This window comes from Bison bison, unplaced genomic scaffold (genome assembly GCF_000754665.1).
Source record: "Bison bison bison isolate TAMUID 2011002044 unplaced genomic scaffold, Bison_UMD1.0 scf7180017864293, whole genome shotgun sequence".
NCBI lineage: Eukaryota > Metazoa > Chordata > Mammalia > Artiodactyla > Bovidae > Bison > Bison bison.
The window spans coordinates 170,434-190,231 of NW_011494865.1; the positions used below are offsets into that span (position 1 = coordinate 170,434).

At 41.7% G+C, this 19,798-nt stretch overlaps 1 protein-coding gene across 2 annotated transcripts in view; it reads right to left on the reverse strand.

Annotated features, from left to right (window-relative positions):
• GRIN2A (glutamate receptor, ionotropic, N-methyl D-aspartate 2A) overlaps positions 1 to 19,798 on the reverse strand; it is a 442,009-nt gene that overhangs the window by 81,699 nt on the left and 340,512 nt on the right. For both annotated transcript variants that reach the window (XM_010850655.1, XM_010850656.1), the window contains exons 5-8: positions 11,612 to 11,780; positions 11,373 to 11,526; positions 5,078 to 5,203; positions 1,236 to 1,465 (exon numbers count right to left, since the gene is read on the reverse strand). In XM_010850655.1, the coding sequence (XP_010848957.1) occupies positions 1,236 to 1,465; positions 5,078 to 5,203; positions 11,373 to 11,526; positions 11,612 to 11,780 (679 nt within the window). The remainder of the gene's footprint in view (positions 1 to 1,235; positions 1,466 to 5,077; positions 5,204 to 11,372; positions 11,527 to 11,611; positions 11,781 to 19,798) is intronic.

Sequence of the window (19,798 nt, forward strand, 5' to 3'; positions counted from 1 at the left end):
AATTTCAGGTGAGTCAGGAGTGCTGGCGATGGGCTGATTGGTTACGTGGTGAAAAGGAGCTGTCAGTTTCGTATCCGGGCAGGGCTCAGAGAAGGGCTTCGCTGGTTGCTCAGCAGTAAAGAATCTGCCTGCCAGTGCTGGAGACTTGGGTTCGATCCCTGAGCCAGGAAGATCCCCTGGAGGAGTAAATGGCTACCTGTTCCAGTATTCTTGCCTGGAGAATCCCATGGACAGAGGAGCCTGTCTGTCCTCACTGGGCAACAGCCTGTCCCTCACCAGGCAACAGTCAGGTCACAAAGAATCAGATACGACTGAGCATGTGTGCAGGGCTTAGAGAGGACTTTTGTTTTCAAGGCAGAAATAAAGAATCCAAGGCAAGGAGCATGAGAGACTCATATAAAGTCACAAAACTAGGAGGTACCTATAGCTGAGAGCTTCACCCAAGATTCTCCTGGTCCAAGGTTAATGGGTTTTCCTCACCATCATCCTCTCCACGACAAGATGAGTGAAGTTGCTCAGTCGTATCCGACTCTTTGCGATCCCATGGACTGTAGCCCACCAGGCTTCTCTGTCCATGGAATTTTCCAGGCAAAAGTACTGGAGTGGGCTGCCATTTCCTTCTCCAGGGGATCTTCCCGATTCAGGGATCAAACCCAGGTCTCTCACATTGCAGGCAGACACTTTACCGTCTGAGCTACCAGGGAAGCCTCTGCCCTAAGCTGTGACATGAGTCACAGAGCTCAGAAAGCATCATGAACACAATCATGTAAATATGAGGGGTGATAATGGGGGAAACTACATTCCCAAATTAGATCTGGACTTTTTAAGACTTAGGAGAGCTAAGCTTAAGCTTCTGTTCCTGAAAACTTTCAAAATATGCCCGATGGAGTTAAGAGGAAAAGAAAATCCCCCTAGGTTTGTGTTTTTGAGTTGATGATTTGGGTGATGGGAGTCTGATTTACTTCCTCTATTGTTCAGTCACTCAGTCATGTTCAACTCTTTGCAACCCCATGGACTGCAGCATGCCAGGCTTCCTTGTCCTTCACCATCTCCCGTAGTTTCCTCAAGCTCAGGTCCATTGAGTCGGTGATGCCATCCAACCATCTCATCCCTAGTAGCCCCCCCTCTCCTCCTGCCCTCAGTTGGCTCTTGGAAAACTCACTGGAAAACATCCTCTGAGCAGGGAACACTTAACATCAACTCCTCAGGCAGAGATGAAAGCAAAGTGACCTTACCTTTTTGTCACTGAGGCCAGTCACTTGGTCCACAAACTCCTCCTGGATCATGAAGGCAGCCAGGTTGGCTGTGTAGCTGGCCAGGAAGATGACGGCGAAGAAGGCCCACACGGACACCATGATCTTGCTGGTGGTCCCTTTAGGATTCTGGACAGGCACGGAGTTGTTGAACACCAGGCCCCAGAGGAGCCAAATAGCTTTTCCAATTGTAAAAGAAGGCCCATGGGGTGCTGCAAATGACAGGAAGGACATTCTCAGCGCATCCTCAAAACACACACTTGGGAGCATGCACTGGCCCCAGCAACCCTGAAGGCTGTCAGAAGACAAGTGTATCTCATCACTGTCCTGGGACCACAGCCACGAGTTCTTTTTTTCTCTAAAAATTAGCGTTCTTCCCACATTTCTGTATTGCTGACTTTTTGCCACATATCTTAAAAGAAAAGGAAAGAAAGGAAGACAGACAGAGAGGAAGGGAGGGAGGTAGAGGAGGGAGAGAAGAAGGAAGGGAAGACGCAAGAAAGAAAGGAAGGAAGGAGGAAGTGAAGAAAGAAATTTACAAAGGAAGGAGGAAAGAATGAAGGAATAGAGGGAGGGAGGAAGGAAAGAAGGAAGAGAAAATGGTTATGAAAATTCAGGCTTGAATTAGAAGTAGTGTTATGACCTGTTTTAAATGTGGATTTAATTTGACTTCCTTTTGGTGGGTACACGGATGGCCTTACCAAAAAAACACGTGCCTATGGGCTGATTCGGTATGCATGGGTTGTGATATTGTGTAAGAACCATGCAATTCAGAGGGACTGATGTTTGATATTCTAATCTGATTGTCCCTAGCAATGGCTCCTGTTCAAACTCAGATGTAAGATGTGCACAATGTAGAAATTAAACCAAACTAAAACGCTCTCCAAATGGAGACATTAAGGAACCAAACAATAGCGCTTAATTCTCCTAACACTTCACAGATGGGAGACATTTGGTTGCAGGGTCATTGAAAATGAACTCTGATATCACAGCACTTCTTCTCCCTCTGTGTATTCTTAAGATTCTTAAGTGTTCCTTGCAACAGACTTAACTAAAGAGGCAGAACAATATGCCAGAATTTATTGGGGAGGAGAATATGCAGGCTGTAAAACACACATGTTGGAGCTTTCAAGTTGTTTTTGTGCAAAGGAGAAAAAAAACTCAATTTATGCCCTCATTTCATGGGGAAAAGAGTCTTCCTTTAACAGAAGGTTAATTTTTATGTCATTTAAGTAAATGAAGATATGAAAAAATGATCTACTTAGACTTCAGTTGGCGATGCACGTGGAGTGGGCAATAAATAAGAGGCAGAAGTGAATCCAGATTGATGGAAGTTATGAAGTTCTGGGCAGAGAGCCTAACTAGGAAGCAGGCTTTCTGTACATGGAGGGCAAACTCAGGCTACAGCAATACTTACAATATCCATATACAGCACATTAAAGAGAAGGCAACTAATTCTATTATCCTCAACCTCAAGCTCTCTGCTTTCTCTTTGCCTCATTTTATGAGCTTCTGGGCTTATACCCAAGAGGCTGAGAACTCTGCAAAAAATAATTAGAGTCGATCCAGTCAACTCCATGAACTACTTAATTTTATTAGGGTTGCCTGATGATCAGAAGTGATATCTATTTGGGAATCAGAAATGGGCAGTTGCAGGGTAGCTGTCTGAGACATTTAGGAATTCCTGATTAATATAATTCTTGAATCATATAATTCCCCCCCACCAAAGGACTGAAATGTAACAAAAACCTATTTTGTGCAAGGAAATAAGTAGCTGTCATTTCCTGAGGGTTTCTACATGTGGATGAGCAGAAAACAAAAAGCCTCCAGGTGATGGAAAGGCTGGGGAATTTGCACACTAGATTCCTTCCTTCACAACAGTGTGTGCTCTGGCCAAAGGAGAATGTATTGTACATGATGGCCTTTGGGTAGTTTTTTATTAACATCTTCCAAAATACATTTCAAACGTGTCCATTCACCTCCATCTCCATCATCTCCGTCCAAGCCCAAACCACTGTAATTCTTTCTCTTGGAAACCTACAGCACCTTCCTTAACTAGTCTCCCTCTTTCTACATCATCTCGATAGAATGTTGTTCTTCACTCGCTCAGTTGTGTCTGACTCTGTGACCCCATGAACTGGGCAGCTTATATTGACAGATAATAATTTTGATGGATAGAAACTGACCTTTATGCACTATACAGGTATGTATTCTGCCTTTTCCCTGCCACTGTATTTTGAAGAAAGTCTGAAATGCTTACCACTGACTTTGTCTTATACCACTGTCTACCTCACTTAGGTCTTTTCTGTTTCTTGGGCAGGTCAAGATTGATCCTGTGCCAAAGACTTTGTATCTGCTAAGATACAAGACTTTATAAAGCCTGCATAGAAGGCTTTTCCCTCAGTTTTCCATAGGTTGGAATCCTCATCCTTCAGGTCTCAACTCAAGCATCATCCCTTCCTGAAGCTCTGTCCTTCTTGATCATCACATTTAAGATGTGCTCAAATCCCATAATTTTTTCCCCCGTCTTCTTGAAATTAACTACAATCTGTGATTATTCATGTATGCAGTTGACATATTATCTCCACAACTAAATTATGAGTTCCCCAAGGGTCAGGAACTCTCTATCCAATTTATCACATTACCCTCCTGCTCCAGTACCGGGCACTCAATAAATAATCATCAAATAAACGCACGAATTCACACACAACACAAACTCTGATTTTGCAAACATAAACATCTACTCTCCTGCAATATTATCACCCATAGAAAACTGCCTCAGGACCCAGACTGTTGGAAAGCTTCTTACTAGGTTAATTACATCACCTGTTTAGTGAAAGACTGGCAACTCTCCCACTTAAATACAACATGATTATTTAGAGCATTTTTACTCTGTTTGGTTGATGGGAGGTGACTTATGTGGTAATCACCACTCTTCAATGGTTAAGAAGGGGAGGACTTCAATAAAACTGAGTTCCCAAGAGATCCCCATGACCTGTTGGCTGTTTTCAACACTGAATCTTCCTAGTGGAAAGAACATATGGCAAAGTGCCTTGTTTTTTAATAACTGTACCTTGAAGATCTGCTATCTTCCATCATCTAAAGTCATTTTTCAGGAAACAGATTTGGTCTTGGCATCCTTCTGATACCATTTACTTAAATGTGTTGTGCATTGAGAAAAATTCACTCAAAATTGTGTGATGTGTTTATGCATAAGACTCAGGTGTGAGCCTCTTAATAAATTATAGCCAATGAATGCATCCCAATTCAATTTTCTGCTTACTGATTGCCACTTTATCAAGTACTAATGCACTAAAGTCAGGCATTTTCAAGAGGAAAATGTAACCAGGGAAAATCACCATTTTATCATTATATTTATCATCAAACGAATGCGAGCACAATTCAGAAGTTTAGAGAATGTTCTTAACCCAGATTCTATAAAACCATTTTCTTTGCATAGACTGAAGTTGAGACTCAATAGTGGTTTTAACATTTCTTTTGATGCACATTTTGAAAGCTAATTGCCAGAAAAAACTGCTTCAAATAAGCTTTCTCAACAAATACCAGCAGTATTTACCTAACAACTACTGACTCCACATTACAGCAAGCTTAAAAATGTCTCATGTTTTAAGTCTTGTCCTTCTTTTCAGTTGAAGGGACTAACCCGTACCTGGATGGCATTGCACGTAGAATTAATGACACAGTATCATTAATATGATGGGATAGCAAGGCAGTGTAGGATCATGTGTTCTAAATCTGAAATCTTCACTGAAAGTCAATTAAACGGCATCAACTTTGAATCATGCATATGAAGGCAGGCTCACCTTTCCCTTTGGCTAGGTTTCTGTTGTATCCAACAGGACTGAAGTATTCAAAGACGAAGACAGCTATGGCTGAGACAATGAGCAGCATCACAAACATCATCACCCAGACGGAGGCGCTGAATGGTTCTGCAGATAAAAGAGGCCAGAGGGATGGAGACGTGATCAGTTACTCCTCCTCACAACCTGGGCAAGCAGGAAGCCTAGAGGTCCATTTTCAGATTCACTGAGAAACCCACTCTGGTATGAATTTTATCTTTCAAAAGAAGTTGTCATTGTGTCCTGCTTGAGGCTTGGTGACCCCATGGGCTGTAGCCCACTAGGCTCCTCTATCCATGGGATTCTCCAGGCAAGAATGCTGGAGTGGGTTGTCATTTCCTCCTCCAGGGGATCTTCCTGACCCAGGGATTGAACCTGCATCTCCTGCATTGGCAGGCAGATTCTTTACCACTGAGACACCTGGGAAGCCCTTGTCATCACTTATTCATACATATAAATCATTCTCTACTCTACAAAACACTTGGGGTATTTTATAAGATTGCATACAATAGGATAAATATAGAGAAGAGCATATGACATTTTACAAACCAGGTCAAGGATAATAAAAACAAAATAGAATGATAAAACCAAGGGAGAAAGTTAAAATGCAAATAAAGAAGCCATAGGGTCATAGGTAATTATAGCATCATCCAGGGAACCAAAGTTAAAGAGAAACAAGGCTAGACTCGAACAGTCAACCATAACGCTTCTGCAAACCAGCAGGAGTTTTATTTTCATTTTTATCTTAACACGCTGGAGGGATGATGTGTGGGGAATCCCAGAAGTAAAGGGAGAATTATAACCTGCAAGAAAAGGTTATAAAATTATGGGCGTGACAAGAATATTGGAAAGTCATAGTCTGCCCCCTCTGCTATTACTCTCTTCCTTTACCTTCTGCTTCAGACAGATGAGAGCTCTACAATTCAAAAATCTTGTTGAGGTTGGTAATGGGATTCAATGCAATTGAAAAGTCATTTGAGGATATTACAGTCACACGATAATTCAATGAGAACGCATCGCTTAAAGATAGAGGCAATGAGGTAGTAGATGGATGGATGGTTATTTCCCCTAAAAATAGTTTTCATCAGTTCATTTTCATGTGGGTGTCTCAGAAGGATAGGGCGAGACACAGGGTTTTAAATCTCAGATCACTTTAGAAAGGTAGGAGATATTATGTAAAATAAATTAATGTTTTTATTAAAACTGATCAAGAATATGAAACTGAGCTGAATGGAGCCATTTTATCCATGTATGACATAGATTTGCTAGAAAATCAACTGAGAATAACATTTTTTAAATGAACATAGCTCCACCTGATCACATTTGGGAAAAACTGCCCTTGGACACCAAGGAACTTAGAATTTTTTCATCATGAGCAAATATTTTCTAAGAATAAAATATAAAAAGCACAGTAATACCTCTGGAGTAATAGACATTTTATTATTTTTGAATTTTTTTTCTGATGAAGCTTGTAATAATAATAAAGAACTAGCCTGAGAGCAGGCCACCATTTTATTAAAGTCTGTGATTACTTAACACAGGTCATCACAAATTCCAATGTAATGAGCTTATAATATATAATAAAAAGTTAATATGTCTGAAGCTTTGACTATATTGAATAATTTTAAAACCTGAAGGGATAATTTGTAATGCAGTTTGATAGCGCAAATATGTTAAGAAGCAATAGGTACAAACATAACTTACATATAACTTAAATATACAAAATGAGCTCAAAGAAATTAATGACTGTAACTGAAATGTATCTTATTTTTAACTTGAGTACAAATAACATCATGTCCCTGAAATCATAGCAATTTGGTAATGAGGTTTATTCAAAAAGGAAGAGACATAAATGGAAAATTAGGAGGTTAAAATTACTTAATATTCAAGAATAGAGATGTTACAGTAATTCTCCAAGCTGGATGTGCTGATGGCATAGTGTATCTTACCAGAGGAGAATCACTATAATGAGTAAAGGAGCATATACATGTAAAGTATTTGGTGGTGTGTTTCGCACTGTGTATACTCAGTTGCTTCAGTTGTCCCCAACTCTGTGTGACCCCATGGGCTGTAGCCTGCCAGGCTCCTCTCTCCATGGGATTTTCCAGGCAAGAATACTGGAGTGGGGAACCATGCCCTCCTCTAGGGGATCTTCCCGACCCAGAGATCGAACCTGAATCTTCTGTATTGCAGGAAGATTCTTTACCACAGAGCCATCAGGGAAGCCCTTGAACACTGTATACACATAACACATTAAGTGGAATAGCTGCTTGGTTCCATAGTTAAAGCCAGAATTGAGGGTGGTGGGTGTGGTGGGGTGCTGTCCAGGGTCCTGAAAAAGGACTACTAGTTTAAAACGTTGGTGTTTATTCGCTAAGACGTCTCACAAAACTCACTGGAGCGTCCCACAAAACTCAAGAAACTAGTTTACTCAGTATATTTACCCATTAATCACAAAGAATGTTAAAAGGTATGAATCAACAGCCGGATGGAAAGATATAGAGGACAAGGTTTGGGGAAAGAGCATGGAGTTTCTATGCCCTGTCCAGGCACACTGCTCTCCCCATACTTTCACATGCTCAGCAACCTAGTAGCTGTCCCTTTGGATTTTTATGGGACCTTCATTACATAACCGTGCGTGTGCTCAGTCACTAAGTCATGTCCAACTCTTTGCAACCCCATGGGCTGTAGCCTGCCAGGTTCCTCTGTTCATGGGATTCTCTGGGCAAGAATACTGTAGTGGGTTTCCATTTCTTTCTCCAGGGGATCTTCCTGGCCGAGGGATTGAACCCTCACCTCCTGCATTACAGGCACATTCTTTCCCACCCAGCCACCAGGGAAGCTCAGTTTAAAACATGCATACTTATTAATCTGATAACTCCTTTTCTCTGAGGGTAATGAGGACATTATTAAAAATATTAGGGGAAATCCTCCCTGAATTCTTGTACTCACAGGGCAGAATCTGAAAGACTGCAGTGAACTTCACTGGGCACCTGATATGTCCCAATCACTAACTGTTCAGAAAATCAGATGGAAAATGATCAAACAGCTTATCCCAGATGTTTTCTCACTTCGAAGTGATGACATCTGTCACTTGACTAATGAGCATGACAGATTCTGCTGTAGAATTCTGGTTTCAGGTACCCACAAGGATGGCTATTTCCAGACACCACACACACACACACACACTCACACACCACAACAAAGCAAATCATTAGAACAATGGTGGGGCTTCCCAGGTGGCACTAGTGGTAAAGAATCCGCCTGCCAATGCAGGAGATGCAAGAGATGTAGGTTTGATCCTTAATCCCTGGTGTAGGCAAACCACTCCAGTATTCTTGCCTGGAGAATGTCATGGGCAGAGGAGCCTGGCGGCCACAGCCCATGGGGCCGCAAAGAGTCGGACTTGACTGAGTGGCTGAGCACACAGAGCAGTCGTGAGCTGCCATCTGTCGGGTCTATGATGTGACCCAGAAATATTTTGAGATAGCTCTGGATTACACTCTCTACTGGCTTAAAACAGACTCAACATCTGTCTGGAAGGAACTTTAATCCAGAAGAGACTCCAGCTCAGTATGTCTGTGGATCAAAGATGCTAACCTTCTTGGGAAGTCTTTAGAGCTAACTGAATGGAAACACTGGGAGAGATGTCATCTTTGTCCTTGAAGAGTCACTGGTTACATTTTCACACAAAAGCTCAGAAGCATTACCTACAAGTGTTTCCGATGTGAGTTAATGGAGTTTTCGGAGGAGAGAGAATAGGAAGTAATGAAGAGCAATGCAATCAGATTGCGAATGTTTGGCTCTTCCAGATGACTGAGCCAGTGAATGGAAAAATGTAGCTTAGCATGGTTCATTATGACTTTCAAAACCTGCAGATAATGACTGTAAATGAGGGGGTGCAAGTCAATCAAATAGGGATGCAATTTGGTGACTAGGAAGAATATTAAGCCTACTGTGTAAAAACAGCATTGAAAACAGATTCCTCTGCTTACAATTTATTTTATCTTTTAAGGTGCAGTAGGAAGAGCGGGGTGGAAAAGAGGTTTATTTAAATTGAGCAAAAATACTTGACTTTTACAGAAATGTTCTACTAATGCAGGTAAATATAAAAATCTAGGGAAACTGGGTTGAGGCCAGATTCAATATCAGTGACCCATATTTAAAAGACAAGTCAGTTGATATATTTTTTTTTCCCTCTTTGATTGAAGTGGATCAAAATTTCTCTGTAGCTCACTAAGGAGATGAGTGGATAGTTTGTGATAAGAAACAGATCTCTTTCCATTTCTTTCATGAAATCCCTTCCTCCAACCCTTTCTTAACTTCTAGGGCCAAAGATTTCCGTTAAAGGATCCAACAGGAGTAGTGAGAAAATGATTAGGGGTGACTAATGTGAGAGTATATCTGATAACTACGAACAGTCTGCTCATGTCGTCGATGTTAGTGAGTAGTATTTTTCATGATACAGTGAGGCTCCTTTATTAAGATATGGGCATCACTAGCCATATCAGAAAGTGAAAAAGTGTGAGTCGCTCAGTCATGTTCAACTCTTTGTGATCCCATGGACTGTAGCCCACCAGACTCCTCTGTCCATGGAATTCTCCAGGCAAGAATACTGGAGTGGGTTGCCATTCCCTTCTCCAGGGACCTTCCCAACCCAGGGATCAAACTCATGCTTCCTGTCTTGCAGGCAGATTTCTTTACTGTCTGATCCATATCAGACACAGGCCCAAAAGGAACCTAATGAGGTGTGTATTTGTCAAGGTCCATGTTACTGCAACAAAGGTTACAAAAACTGAGGTAAGTGCAAAATCAAATCCAGTGAGTGGTAAGGATTTCAACAGCTTAAATGGATTATCAAAAATGAAAACAGTAAATCCGTATGTGTCTGTGAGTCAGGCAGTATCCAAAATCCTGTTAGTCAATATTTCACTCGAGAGAATAAGCACAGATGCTAACACCACATATTAATAAAGACAGTGGAAGGGTAAGATGAGGGGCTTGGGGTTAGTGTCCACAAATTGGTCCTAACCTGCATGTCAGTTCTCTAATAAAGCTTTTCTTTTTTTTTTATTGGAAAAAAATGTAAGAAATTCACTTAACCCTAGAAAGTGAAGCGGAAGTGTTAGTGTCCGACTCTTTGTGACCCCATGGACTGTAGCCCACCAGGCTCCTCTGTCCATGGAATTCTCCAGGCAAGAAAACTGGAGTGGGTAGCCATGCCCTTCTCCAGAGAATCTTCTCGACCCAGGGATCGAACCCAGGTCTCCTGCACTGCAGGCGGATTCTTTACTGTGTGAATCACTGGGGAAGCCCACTGGACCCTAATCTGTGTTCTCTTTCTCATGCAGTTTTCTTCTAGGGCATCAGTGTTTGTCTCAACCTTGCCAGATTTGGAAGGTTATATGGGAATGCCCAGGGGAAGTTAATCTGAACCCTATGATTTTTAAGACAGCCACTCTCAAAACCTATTTATGATGACAAAACATTCAGCACAATGATTTCCTTTAAAGAAAAAATTTAAAATGCTTGGCCACGTCCCATGCAGCTTCATCTACACCAACCAGGCTACCGAATGCATAGGTACTAAAGAAAACTAGATGATAAAAAAAAAATTTGAACTACCTTGGTTTAAAAAGTACAAACCTTTAGTGTAAAAATATAAATTTATGAGGTAGTTAAAAGGAGAGTAAGAAGAATTTCCTCCCTTATATGCCATTCAGCTTAAAGGATAGTCACATTTAAAATATGATCCCATTAATTTTAAAATGGTATATCCTCTTCAGACTGCTTCTGTTTTGTTTGTCGGAGTCCTGGTATAAATCATCACATGGTCATCATTATTCTTACTCTCACATCCAGTAAATAAATGACTGTCATTCTAATGAGGGATGGAGGATGGGTATGTGGCTGCTAAATAAAAGTTTATGAGCTGACTTAAATTAACTGTGGGCCGACAGGTTTATTTTTTAAATGCTTTCAAGGCTCTAAGCAATATATCTCCTAATCTATATTCTAGATTATCAAGGGCAGTATCTGAATATGTGATTGTATTTTTAGCGGCTATTTCCAAGTTAAAGGTAAATGAAAGATGTTAACTGGGGTAAAATTGGGATAATTCAAATGCAAGACGCTTTCAACGTGCTCATGTGGTTAAATGGAACTGAACAAGGTCCTAACTGGTCCTGCCATTTGAGCAAACGAAGGAAGAGCTGTGACTCCTCACAGGAAGGCAACCGTGGCCACGAAGTTCACATACCTAGAAAAGCAGAAGGTGAGACGGTGCCGTTACTTCTGGAAACCATGACGCTGATTCCTGTCTCCACGAAGGGCACAGAGAAATCCACCACTTCAGAACGTTCCTCGTTGATGGTGAGTGAGCCGACGGCCATGACTGCCCGATGGTAGACCACCTGGAAGGAAGGCCAAAAAAAAGAACCATCTTTACCTATCCTTCCCACCATCCCTGAGGGCCCAGGGGATGAAAAGATGGCTTACCTCCCCAATCATCCCGTTCCACACGTTGTTCACTTTTTTGCCGTGCTTCCCGTTGGTCACCAGGTAAAGGTCATAGGTGAACTTCACCGTTCTGGAAAGCTTCTTGAGGATATCGATGCAGAACCCCTTGCAGCATTTTTTAACATTCATGCCTTCATTGGTCGAATTGCTATAGAGAAAATCCCAGGACGGTGGAGGATGAGTAGTGGAAAATGTGTTCACGGTCATTACCCACACTGTTCTGCTATTTTTCACATGGGAAATTGAGGCTTAAAATGAGGAAGTGGCTTTTCCAAGGACGAGCAGTAGGTTTATGACAGCAAAAGTAGAAAGTGTTCTTAATGATGACAGCAATTGTGACAACACGTAATGTTTATTGAGTATTTATTGTTTGCTAGGCACTGTGATAAATGCTTTATATTAGTTCTTGGATTAATCTTCATGACGTTTCTCTTAATTAGGTAGTATTCAGATCCCCATTATACAGATGAGAATTACTACCTCTTATTTTTTAAAGCTTGTAAGACATCAAACCTCTTTAGATCAGTTTAGTCATCTGATCTAAACTGAATTATTAAAAAAAAAACTGGAAAATGGAGGAGAGGAAGACATGAAATTATCAGAGCAAGGAGAGTTTTGCCTTATTCTTTCACTAAAGACAGAGGTTAGCAACCAAAGGGGAGAGAAAGGGGTGCCTTACTTCCTTAGGAAAGGCACTTTCCTTGCTGAAGGAAACTAGGAATTCTCAGCTAAGAATCAGGAGACCTGGGGTCTACTCTGTGCCTGAGCCTATTGACTTAATGTTTCTTGATTGAGTCATATGTCAAATGAAGGCTCATAACATTTTCCCTACATGGCGGGAAGGGTAAACGGTGACACTATTAAATAGCAATGCCCTTCATCAGGAAAAAGCCTTATTAAGATACAGAAGGCATTGCTGTCTTAAAACCAATGGAAACCTACCCAGGTTACACTCGTTGCTTCGTACCAGCTACTGTGCTTTATTTACTTGACCAAGTCATACTCAAAGGACACCCACAGAAAAACCAGAAATGCTTTTAAAAGGGGAGGAAACTGAGGTCTTCCGAATTGATAATAAAAACTATTTAAACAAGTCATGTGGGAAGATCAAGACCTCTCTGGGCAATGCACTTGGTTCCACCTTGCTCTGGGGCGTTCCATTCACACGACGCTCTGATGCTGACACATGCGTATCATGGGATACACGCTGCCTGAATATTCCATTGCTGGCACATCTAACTACTAAAATGAACTATTGCCGAAGCGTTAAAATGATGTTTACAGAATTCTAACGGCATAATAGGAAGATACTTATGTTTCCATATCACATGATAAAAGTAGGTTACACAGTGATACATACAGAATAGTCAAAGTGATATAAAAACAAATGAGCTTACGATGTAGTTGGATGGAAAAACAATGAAATAGGAAGCAGAGCTATTTTTGAATGGTAAGACATGTCTTTCTTTTTTCATATTTTTAGTTCCCCCCCTCCCAAATTGTCTGGAGTGAGTATATACCATATACATAACTGGCTAACCACACACACATATTAAGCACTATTGGTATACATCTATATCCAAGAATATGGATATATTTGACAATCTAACTTTGAGTAATGGAAGTGAGTTGCAGAATAAAACCTCCCCCCGCCCCCCAGTGTTTTCTTTATCTCAGGGTCACAGATCACCTATCCTAAATTGCTCCCTTCACCACTGCCCCTTCTCATCCTGTTTTTGAGTTCTGCTCAACTGACTTGCATCTGCCAGCCAGGACCACACAGAGACCTCACTCTCCAGCCTTGAGGCTGGATAACCTGCTCAGGCTCTGCTGCCCTCAGCCTGGGGACTGGGGGAGGCCACACCGCATATATTTACAGATGACGGATGGTTGGGGGACTTAATTCTGTAATACAACAGGAAGTAGGGATCTTTCCTCTCCCCACTGATTTCTCAGAGCAGAAAGGGTCAAGCTGGAGTTGCGACTGCCATAAATACAGAAGCATGTACATTCAATTAATGGCATGTCCAAATATGATTTTCTTCTTGGTATCTATGGCTCTTTGAAAAACATGCCCATATCAAATTCTCTATTTTTCTCTTTGGCCACTATAGGCTGTGCATCAGTGCCTCTTTAGCACCTCTTTCCATCTGTATCCCCTTCATTCTCTGCTTCTCTTATTCTGTTACAGTCTTTTCCTTCACCTGGGACAACCTGGACAGGAGTTAAGGTTTAAGGTTCAGGGTCACAGCCATATAGGGGTCTCACTGCTTCTTTGACCTCACTGGGAACCTCAGTCAGCCTCTAAGCTAATTATTCCCCAAGTTCCCTAACACTTAGTGCATTCTAGATGCCAATGGTCACTGACGTATTTTCACCCCACAAGCACCCCTGAGTAGCTACTCTGTGTAAAGACATGGAACGAGATCCTAGGGACGTGGAGTGAAAAAGACAAGCAGAAAGTTGCACTAGTCAGATTTCACATGGAAATGATGTGAACACAGACCACACTGGGGACTTGCACTGGTTCTATCACAGACCTTGTGTGTATGTGGAGGGGGCGTGACAACGACACGGACATCTGAGAATCTCCGTTCTCCGCCACTACCCAGAAGACAGGGAGGCTCATCAAAACATACAGGGAGAGGGATCCAATAAATCACCAGTTCTCGGCTCTACCATTTCCCAGTGTGGACAGTGGATGTGCCTTGCAAGTCAGACAGAATTTCAAACCCTGGGTCTGCCCTTAAGAAGCATGGAAATTCAGACGGATCTCTTCATTCACAGACTTTGATTCACATACTCGTACATGGAGAAAGCTGATACCTACCTTGCATAATTAAGGTAGGTAATTAAGGAAAAATTAAATAAAGTATCTAAAGTACCTATCACATAAGTGATTGAAAATACATTCCCTCTCTTCTCACCAATGATTTGACAGTTTAGGGGATTAACTGGCAGTATAGCCATTTAATAGAAAGATATATCCATGTAAATGCAGAGTTCCAAAGAATAGCAAGTAGACATAAGAAAGCCTTCCTCAGCGATCAATGCAAAGAAATAGAGGAAAACAATAGAATGGGAAAGACTAGAGAACTCTTTAAGAAAATTAGAGATATCAAGGGAACATTTCATGCAAAGATGGGCACAATAAAGGACAGAGACAGTATGGACCTAAGAGAAGCAGAAGATATTAAGAAGAGGTGGCAAGAATACACAGAGCTATACAAAAAAGATCTTAATGACCCAGATAACCATAATGGTGTGATCACTCATCTAGAGCCAGACATCCTGGAGTGCAGTCAAGTGGGCCTTAGGAAGTATCACTATGAACAAAGCTAGTGGAGGTGATGGAATTCCAGCTGAGCCATTTCAAATCCTAAAAGATGATGCTGTGAAAGTGCTGCACTCAATAAGCCAGCAAATTTGGAAAACTCAGCAGTGGCCACAGAACTGGAAAAGACCAGTTTTCATTCTAAACCCAAAGAAGGGCAATGCCAAAGAATGCTCAAACGACCGCACAATTGCACTCATCTCACATGCTAGCAAAGTAATGCTCAAAATTCTACAAGCCAAGCTTCAACAGTATGTGAACCAAGAACTTCCAGATGTCCAACCTGAATTTAGAAAAGGCAGAGGAACCAGAGATCAGATTGCCAACATACACTGGATCACAAAAAAGCAAGAGAGTTCCAAAAAACTTCTGATTCACTGACTGCGCTAAAGCCTTTGACTGTGTTGATCACAACAAACTGTGGAAAATTCTTAAAGAGATAGGAATACCAGACCACCTTACCTGCCTCCTGAGAAACCTGTATGCAGGTCAAGAAGTGACAGTTAGAGCCAAACATGGAAAAATGGACTGGTTCCAAACTGGGAAAGGAGTGTGTTAAGGCTGTATATTGTCACCCTGCTTATTTAACTTATATGTAAACTACATCATGCGAAATGCTGGGCTGGATGAAGCACAAGTTGGAATCAAGATTGCCAGGAGAAATATCAACCTCAGATATGCAGATGGCACCACCCTTATGGCAGAAAATGAAGAGGAACTAAACAGCCTCTTGATGAAAGTGAAAAAGGAGAGTGAAAAAGTGGCTTAAAACTCAACATTCAAAAAACTAAGATCATGGCATCTGGTCCCATCACTTTATGGCAAATAGATGGGAAAACAATGGAAACAGCAAGAGACTTTATTTTCTTGGGCTCCAAAACCACTGCAGATGGTGACTGCAGCCATGAAATTAAAAGATGCTTGCTCCTTGGAAGAAAAGCTATGACAAACCTAGACAGCATATTAAAAAGTGGAGACATTATTTTGCTGACAAAAGTGTCTAGTCAAAGCTATGGTTTTTCCAGTAGTCATGTATGGATGTGAGAATTGGACCATAAAGAAGGCCGAATGCCAAAGAATTGATGCTTTTGAACTGTGGTGTTGGAGAAGACTCTTGAGAGTCCCCTGGACTGCAAGGAGATCAAACCAGTCCATCCTAAAGGAAATCAATCTTGAATATTCAGTGGAAGGACTGATGCTGAAGCTGAAGCTCCAATACTGGCCACCCAATGTGAAGAGCTGACTCACTGAAAAAGACCCTGATGCTGGGAAAGAATGAAGGCAGGAGTAGAAGGGGACAACAGAGGATGAGATGGCTTGGATGGCACCACCGACTCAATGGACATGAATTTAGGCAAGCTCTGAGAGATGGTGAAGGATAGGAAAGCCTAGCATGTTGCAAAGAGTCGGACACAACTAAGCTACTGAGCAACAACAAGTAGCCATTTATCAAATTAGATAGTTGTTCCTCAATTTTCTATTTGTGTCTTAACACTCAACTAAAGCAGATTAGAAGAAAAGTTTGGTTTCTCAGCTCATTTCCTACTACCTGATTTTTTAGAAGACTGATCTGTGTCCTCAAGATCCCACCATTTACCAGAAGTGATAGACAAAGGGCTTTCCCTGAAAGAGTATCACCAAGTAAAACGAACACAATCATGTTGTCTAATGGGAGTTCTCAATGGAACCAATCACCGTGCCTCAAAGATGTTATCTTTAGGAAATGCAGTTGATCTAATCTGTGTTACAGTGGGATTAATGGATCCTAGTTATTTTCTATTGCGTTCAGGTAAATCAAAGACACCTAGAGGCACAGCAAGCTTCTCATGTCACCAAGTGGGAAAAGGAAAACTGCAAGCCACCACCTTCCACACCGCCACAAAATGTGAATCTGAACCAGTTAGTCGGTTTATACTGTTCAGTTGAAAAGTCGATTCTTTTAAAGACAGTAATATATCTGTAGGCTCATTTCCTCCAGACCATGCGTCTCAGGACTTGGTGATCTACTGTTTTCAGCTCCAAGGCTTCTGATTTTAAAGACTTTAAACTGCAATGATTGAGTGTGAAGCATAAGAGGCCCGGCCTGATTGGCCTTACTGAAGCAGATGAGATATTGTTATCATAAAGGAGGTGCCCCAGTGGGGTTATACTCTTTGCTTTGTGTCAGCTACTCTGCTTTCTTCATCTGGACAAGTTCAAAGACCCAGTTCATCTGACCATCTGCTCAAAGAACACCCACTGAAGTCAAAACCTCCTTTGACAACTTTCCCACGTAATCCTTTCTATTGGGTTCATTTGGTTTTTTTCCATGGAAACACTCTAACGAACTTTTTGGGCAATCCAATATCATTCCCCCCCACCCCCTATCCCAAGCTCATCACTTCCAAGTACTGTGCTAGGCTTCCTTCTGTTTCCCAAACTTGCCAATCTCTTTCTTCCCTCGAGGCCTTTTGCACCTGTTCCTCTACCTGGGTGGCTCTTCCCAGGTGGGAAGATGGGGACCTTACTCAGATCTTTCACAGGGTTTATCTTAATGTAGGGCTGCTCTGTTTCCTTATTGCCTGAGTTGTTTTTTTTTTAAACACTTGTGCAGGCCTTGACTGCAAGATTCATCCTTGTTTACAGATACATCTCCCATGCCCAGCACTGTGACTAACACAGAAACTATGCTTCATGAGTATTTATTTATTGACTCATCTATTCAGAATTTCAACCCTGAAGAGGCTGATGACTCCAAAAAAGCCGATGATTACTTACTGAATAATCCGTTCAGAATTTCAACCCCAGAAAGGTTACTCATTGATAAAAATTTCTCCAAACCAAAATGCACCTTCATCGTACATTTAGCAATCATATTTGTAAAAAATTATCTTTATCCAAAGCACTGAGCCGTGGGGACTTGCATCTTGTATAATAATAACTGAGGTTGGAATTTGGCAGGTGGGAGGAAAAGTATCCATTCACTCCTCAGTTCAAGCGTCACCAACATTGTGTCACATTCTGTGCTTGTCCCTGAGGACACAGATTAATCGCCACATTCCCTATATTTAGACAGCTAATGACAGTGAAAGTAACAGTTGCTCAGTCATGTCCATCTCTTTTGCGGCCCCATGGACTTTAGCTTCCTCTGTCCATGGAATTCTCCAGGCAAGAATACTGGAGTGGGTTGTCATTCCCTGCTCGAGGGGATCTTCCTGACCCAGAGATCGAACCCAGGTCTCCTGCATTGCGGGCAGATTCATTACTGTCTGAGTCACCAGAGAAGCTAATACTCGGGGAAAATATGGACACACTTTAAGCCACAAAAACACATGAGACAGATAAATGAGAGGGCTACAGACTGAATGTTTATGCTCCCCTCAAATTCATATATTGAAGCCCTGATCCCCACTGTGATGATATCTGAAGGTGGGACTTTGGGGAGGTAATTAGGTCATGAGGGTGGAACCTTCATAAATGGAAGCAGTGCCCTGATAAGAAGAAGTATGTAAGAAGAAGACAGCCACGTGCAAACAAGAGGGTCCCCATCAGACACCAGACCTGCTGGAACCTTGAGCGTGGACTTTCCAGCCTCCAGAACTGTGAGGCTGTTATTTAAGCCACCCTCTCGTGGTAATTCATCACAGCAGCCTGAGTGAATTAAGAGACAGACAGAGGCAGTATTGTGGAAGTACAGAGAACTAACCCAACCTGGGGAGGAAGTGCCTAAGACTTGAAGGACAAGCAAGAATTTTCCAGGCGAAAGAAGGCAATCACAAAATGCTCAGAAAAAAATAGATTTCCATCCAATTACAGGCTTTATCCTTTTGTGAATTCCCCACCAGGGTGGTATTTGTGTTTATGTTTGCATTACAAAGACTATAATCAGCGTCTTGGACTTGGCCATGAAACTTTACGAGTCTCCAAAGGGTTTATAGATTAGGGAGAGCCCTCTGCCAGAGGCTCTGACTTAATTGTCAGTTTCTCTTCAGTCATAATAAAAGAAGAAACAACTTTGCTGCTGATGACCAAGGAGACCTCCAGGAGATCAGTTCTACCTGGTTCACACCAGAAAGTCACTTGGAAGGGAGATGTTGACCCCAATATGGAGAGAAGTTTTGAAAATACTGAGGAGTGTGGATCTGGAAACTAGAAAGGAGGTGGAAGGAAGTGGAAGGTATGGTTTGGGGGAGGGAGCACCAGAAAAGTACAAAAGAAATAATTATTTTAGGAAGGACTGAAGGGGAGGGTTGATTCACCATATGGTTAAGAATATGGCAGTGGAGTCAGATGGCCCAGTGCTTGAGTCCTGTCTCTCTCATTTACTAGCTGAGCGGCTTTGAATGTGCTTCTTAGTCTTCCAGTAAACGCAGCTTTTATGGTGTTTAAAATGGGCAAAACCACACACCCCATATTACTGCTGTTGGAATGAAATGAATGCAAACCAGCTGGTGTAGTTCTAGTCTTTTAAAAGAATCTATTCTTATATATATCTATCATAATAGAGTATGTTTTATATTACATTTCATCATTATTTTAGAGATATTGTTCTCTTGGTATCTCTAATTTTCTTGAAGAGATCTCTAGTTTTCCCCATTCCATTGTTTTCCTCTGTTTCTTTGCACTGTTCACGTAGGAAGGCTTTCTTATCTCTCCTTGCTATTCTTAGGGACTCTGCATTCAGTTGGGTATATCTTTCCCCTTCTCCCTTGCTTTTCGCTTCTCTTCCTTTCTCAGCTATCTGTGGGGTTGCAAAGAGTCGGACACGACAAGAGATATTGTTGTTATCAGTGATTCAGGCTATTGTAAAGGATTGGGCACGACTGGGCACATTCAACCCACCATACCCCCAG